At 44.0% G+C, this 6384-nt stretch overlaps 1 protein-coding gene across 1 annotated transcript in view; it reads left to right on the top strand.

Annotated features, from left to right (window-relative positions):
- Positions 1-52: 52 nt before the first annotated feature.
- The window catches only part of GALR1 (galanin receptor 1), an 11822-nt gene continuing 5490 nt past the window's right edge, over positions 53-6384 (top strand). The window contains exon 1 of the mRNA XM_009641481.2: positions 53-754. Coding sequence (XP_009639776.1) covers positions 53-754 — 702 coding nt within the window. The remainder of the gene's footprint in view (positions 755-6384) is intronic.

Below are 6384 nucleotides of genomic sequence, written 5' to 3'. Positions count from 1 at the left end.
GGCGGCTCCGCTTTCCGCCCTTGGAAACTTTGTCCGGCGTGCAAGGGGGAGGATGGAGCCGGGGGAGCCCGCGGCGGCGCCCCTCAACCGGTCCCGAGCTGGGGCCGAGCCGCCCCGCGGGGAGTTCAACCTCTCCGGGCTGTCGGAGGCGGAGGGGAAGCCCCTCTTCGGTATCCCCATTGAGAACTTAATCACCTTGGTCGTCTTCGTTTTGATCTTCACCCTGGGGGTGCTGGGCAACTCGCTGGTGATCACGGTGCTGGCGAGGAGCAAGCCGGGCAAGCGCGGCAGCACCACCAACATCTTCATCCTCAACCTGAGCATCGCCGACCTGGCCTACCTGCTCTTCTGCATCCCTTTCCAGTCCACTGTCTATGTGCTACCCACCTGGGTGCTGGGCGCCTTCATCTGCAAGTTCACCCACTACTTTTTCACTGTCTCCATGCTGGTGAGCATCTTCACGCTCTCGGCCATGTCTGTGGACCGCTACATGGCCATCGTGCACTCCCGACGCTCCTTGGCCTTGCGCGTTTCCCACAACGCGCTGCTGGGTGTGGGGCTCATCTGGGTGCTTTCCTTCGCCATGGCCTCACCAGTGGCTCATCACCAGCGCCTCATCCTCCTTGAGGACAGCAACCAGACCTTTTGCTGGGAGCACTGGCCCAACCGACGCCACAAGAAGGTCTATGTGGTTTGCATGTTTGTCTTCGGCTACCTGCTCCCATTGCTGCTCATCTCCTTCTGCTATGCCAAGGTGGGGCAAAGCGGGTATGGTGAAGGGTATGTAAAAAGGAGGGGCAGGGGAGGAACCGTGGTGGCGGGTGTCCTTGAGCTGAGAGGCCATCTCTGGGAAAGTGGAGGGACATGGCACTGTTGGGAGGCAATGGGGCTGGGGTGAGTTTCTGGTCCAAAGGAAGAGGGCAAGGGTTATAGCTGAGGGATGACGGGGACACACACACACACACACACACACACAAGTGTGTGGCACAGAAAGGTCAGGACAGGGATTGCACAGGGTGGGGAGGGGGGGTTGTTCAGGCAATTACTGGGGTCCCTTCTGCCAGATTTCCGTGTTGCAAAATGCTAAGAAGCCCCAGTGCTCTGCTGCTTTCTCTGACAACACAACTCTCCTGTTTTTTTGCAGTGCTGTATGAGGAGTTTAAGTACAGCAAAGCAACAAGTTGCTCAGGCTTCCGACGAAGCATTGCCGTGCTTTAAAACACAGTGCACTTAAAAATGACACAAATCCACCACTTTGGTCTGATCCAGTTAACATGTTAAGAGCAAAAGATGTGCATCATGCTGCCTGGTGCCCCGGAGCTCTCTCTTGCCCCAGTTGAAGTGGATAGGAGATTTGGAGATTTACCTCTGACTTCAGCCAGGGCAGGTGGTGCTAGGGAGCAGCACGTGAGGACCTGGGTACTAAAGAGCAGTAAGGGTGCCTAAATAATGGTGCTTAAGGACTTTTCTGGTCAGGCAAACTGTCACGTTTTTCTGTGAATATTTATTGCAGCCTTCAGCGTAGGGTCCAATGCTTGCTGCTGGGCAGGCTCTGGAGCTCTGGCTGCTGCCTGCTGAGTTAGGCAGAGATCCTCCTATTTCTGTGCCAGAAACCTTCAGTAGCAGGATTGCTCCTTAGCAGTAATTTACATTCGAGAGGACAGGTCTGCTCTTGCAAATAAGGACTGCTTAAGTGTTGAGAAGTCAGCTCTTTAACTGGCAGGTTAAACAGATGTAATTAATGTATTCAATCTGAACAATAATTTTATGTTCTGTTCAGTTTTATGTGTATTACATCAACTTAACTGTGATGTGCAAATTAAGGACAGAATGGCATCCAACTCTGCTAAAATGGAGTTATGCAGAACTCAAAGGACAACATTCTAAATTGCTGTTTGTAATGAAACAAGTCCAATCTGGCAAATGAAGAAGAAATACATGGTTTCATACATAAACTGAATTCTGTTTTCCCTGGCTGAGCACACTGGTATTTCATCTACAGTGGTGAATGTCACTGAGCCGTGAGAGGGATGAAACTTGCTGTAGCCATAGATCATCAGAGTTTTAAGAAAGCATTATGTCTTTCAGGGAGACTGTCACCAAATGTGTGCAGAGGGACCTTTTCAGCTATTAGGAATTCTTGTATTTTTCAAAGCCAAAGCATCTTCAGTTTCAGCGTAAAGTACCAGCCTTCAAAGCCTAATTATATGACAGAAGATTGAAAACAAGTCTTTCGAAATTATAACAGTCCTGCATAGTATGGGGGGGAGTGGGGGGAAAGGAATATGCATAAACAAAATACAAGCATAGTAAATATAACACACCATGTTGTTACAAAGCACCACTACAAAAGTAGATATCTCAGTATTAGTATGAATATGTAGTTTAAAAAAAAAATCCAAACAACAAAACAGCTCTATGTGAAATACTTGCCCAGAGCAAGTTAATAAAATCAAGGCCACTCAAAGTTACAACTAAAATCTTGTGTTTATTTTATTGCTGAGGCTAGGATCTCCCCCTTGCTTGGTGATGTGTTTTGAGCCTGTATGTATGGTCCTGCTTGCCGTGGTATAAGGCTGGAGGACCCAACCTGAAGGCATGAGTTCTAGGAGACACCTAGGAGATAATGTGGTATTCCCACCACTGTCAATGAGGCTGAAAAGCGTCGTGATTTGTACAAGGCTATTCGAGGTATTTGTACCCTGCAGCATCAAGGCTCATTCCTGCCCTCGTTACAAGCCACTGGCAGATCTCCAGCTGCAATATTTCAGCACGTGGGGCAGGGTGAGGAGAAATTAAGGATGATAGGAGCTGAAAATCAGAGCTGAAGTTTTAGATTTGTCAAAGCCTTCACTACCCTCACAGGTCTCCATCAGAGCAGTTGCTGCGAGCTTTTATTGATGTTACTGGAGCACTATGAAGTACAACAAGTATTTTGGCTTCTGAATGCATGCAGGGTTAGAGGATCGCTGCTCTCTAGTAGCCTCAGAACTATTATAAAAATAAACGCACTGGTTTCTTATGGACTTCCCTGTTTTTCATGAACTGTGGATCAGCTAAATAACGCAATCTTCTGATGTGGTAGATTAAGACAAAGGAGACTCATTTCTGTATTTGAATATATTGCCTTTGCCAGACTCCTTTAAGGCAGTTCTGTTTCTCTTATAAGCAAATTGCAATTGAACTTTCAGATTTGAAAGTCTCATTTTTTAGGCACTCTAATAGGGACCTGAGTTCGTTCTCTCTCTCACTCTCTCTTAAATTATGTTAGGGGAGATTTGTATTTTCCCCAGTGGACAGCAAGACTGATACAATCTACGGAAGTGCTGAAGTAGTGCCAGGTACTTGGAAACAGCATCCTCCCACAAAATCAGAACTGGAAATCTCATGTGATGTGCTCTTAAGGCAGAGATTTATGAGATCGTGCTCTGTGTCATGTGTGTACAGCTACCTGTTTCCTCTCGCTCACAAATAACTTTGGGTCAGTTGCAACCAAATTTGATAGAGTGAAAATTATCAGAAGGAATGATATGTCCCTAGTTTTGTGAAAATGGGCGTCAATGAAGAAGTTGGAAAGTCTCCATCTTCTCTCTCCTTTAAGGAGTCAGTTTGCCCTCAGCCATTAAACATCAGACAAGCCATAGGGTAAGAGGTTTTATGTTGCTTCTACTTATGGAGGAGACACGTCCTTTTGGGAACACACAGTCAAGAAATCACAAATCCATACGAAACCAGCTTTTGTTGGCTGATGGGGCTACTCTTGCAAGGAGCTTACTGCTCCAGCCAGAGGAGGAATGAATATATAGTTATGAGCTGAGTTACAGTGCTGCATACATCTAGACATCCTGTTGTCCTATTTTTTTATTGCATATCGTATTACTTATCATATTTGTTTATAACTGACTTTTTGTATGTGTTTTGTAACACTACTACAACATTTGTGCACTAATGTGTTCTTAAAGGGCAAAGTGATAAATGCTTCCCAGTGAGCTTCTAACAGTAGGCATCTGCCAGGGCAGTGCAATGTGACAACTGATTTTGCGTGCCTCTGCTTTTGAGTCCCCGATTACGAGGCTTCAGTCCTTGGAAGTCAGGCCTCCCTCAATCAGACTTTTAGGTTGGACACCTAAAACCATTAGCAAACTTTTCCTTTTATAGATGTATAGTGTTAAAAGCTTTTTTTAAGAGAATATTTCTTGCCTTAAGAATGTTTCCATTATTATCTATCATTCTGAACATTCTGAACTCACGGAAGACATATGACTTATAGACTTAAAAGTAAGCTATAAAAAGCAGGAGCCTCAACATAAAATACAAGTTCATATGGTTCTTGGCTTAAGATATTATATCTTAAATTTTGCTGAGCAGTGAGGGAAAACTTTGTTAAACTACACTGAAAAGAAAAAATAAAGGTTATGATACATTAGCGACACGCTATTAAACAAAAGAGGGTGAAGGATCTGTTGTGACAATAGAAATAGCAGCCTTACTTTAAAAAATGAATTGCAGGCAATGGCACTCGAATTTAAATCAGGTTCACACTATAAAATACGGTTCAGAATGTTATGCTTGCATGATGGCTCTGTTAAACAAGCAGTTCATTCTTCCTAGGTAATGACCCTGGGCAGGCTTCCCTGCCGCAGGAGTTTCAATGGCTGATAATGCAGGTGGAGTCAGTGGAATGATTATGTACAGCCAGGCAGGAAATGTGCTTTGCAACAAGTGTAGGCTTCAAACTTTTATATTGTTTGGTAGACCTGTACGATAGTTTAACAGATAGTTTAAGCTTTTTTTTTTTTCTCTCTTTCCTTTACTGGAAAAATCCCTTTTTCACATTGATTTGGTCATGTCCCTTCAGCCTGGGCTTTCAAACCATCTGGAGGTAGTCCCTGAAACAACTGCAAAAAAAACCACATTAAGAAATGGGTAGTCTGTAGGTAAAATCCAGGGCCTCCCAAATGCCATCAGTGGTAGTTGTGGTAGTACCGTCTGGACCAGCCTGGACCTTCTTATACTTCTGTGATTCTGGAAGTCTCCTTACACCCTCTATCACAACTTTCTTCCCACAGCACCCCACCCTCATCTCCAGAAAAAAAGGAAAGCTATAGCTGTTCCTTCCCCGAGAGCCAAATACACTCTCTGATCAACAGGTACATAAAAGCTGGAGTTAGAAAATTTTAATGTAGAGTTAATTTTTCCAAAGAGGTGATTTTTAAAAAAATGTAATGCCTTATCAGTCAAGGTTGTGACCTATTTTTTAGCAAGGTGAGTATTTTGGACAGCTGTGACAGGACAAGGGGTAATGGTTTTAAACTGAAGCAGGGTAGGTTTAGACTGGATATAAGGAGGAAATTCTTTACAATGAGGGTAGTGAAACACTGTCACTGCAGGGGGGTTGGACTAGATGACCTCTAAGGGTCCCTTCCAACCCAAAACATTCTATCTATGATTCTATGATTCTATTTCATTTCATGAGTTAAAGATGCACATATAAATATATTAGTGAATATTTTGAAAGACTTCCCTCAGAGAAATAACCTGAGACAAAATGAGAGGCACGTGTAGAATTATTATTCATTCAGATTAAGTGACAGTGGCTGTAAGAGGAACAACTGATTATTCGTTGGCCCAGAGAAGAGGTAATTTGAAGAGGGCAATGAGGAGAGCTGTCTTTGATTTGCCTTGTAGCGTTTGTGCATAAACATGGCTTTTAATATCCCTCCACGGCGTTCTGTATAGGTCTCTGAGTGCTGTTCCAGTGCTGTTGATAGGTAATTAAATTCTGCCCATTTCTCTTGCTGCTGGTTTGCATACCATCTGGCACACTACCACGTGGCGCCAGCATGTTTTCACTGCAGAGACTTATTTTATGAAATATGTATATAATCTCAAAGAGGAGAAGTTGGGAAGGATTCATTGGAAGGTTATCATCTAAATCTTCAACACCTCCTCCCCCTCCAAATATACTATTTAACAGCTTTATCTACTGCATCTTTCATTGGACTGGGGAGAGATGCAGTGCAAAAATTTGTGCTAAAAGTTTCAGAACAAAAGAAAAAAAAGTGTCTGTAACTTTAAAAGATGATTTTGTGGTTCTGATTTCTGGGAAGGGTTTATCTGACTTTAGTTTTGGGCTGTGAGGGAAAATCACAGTACAGTCTCTGGGTGGCAGGTGACAGGATTTGCAAAGGTCTGGTAGAAACAGCCCATCATTGTAAGTTATGCAAAGGGGGTATGACAGGTGAAGCAGCAGTGATGGGAAGTGAGCTTCACTGTACTTCTCCCATGCTTTTTTGGGGTTTTACATTTTTCACCTATGGACTAAGCAATGGCAGGTGAATCAAGAGCGTGTGAGCCAGAGGATCATCTCCCTGGTCTTCTGCT

Source organism: Egretta garzetta, unplaced genomic scaffold (assembly GCF_000687185.1).
Source record: "Egretta garzetta isolate BGI_Z169 unplaced genomic scaffold, ASM68718v1 scaffold126, whole genome shotgun sequence".
Classification (NCBI taxonomy): domain Eukaryota; kingdom Metazoa; phylum Chordata; class Aves; order Pelecaniformes; family Ardeidae; genus Egretta; species Egretta garzetta.
Note: the sequence above shows the minus strand (reverse complement) of the source record. Positions and strands in the feature narration are given on the sequence as shown.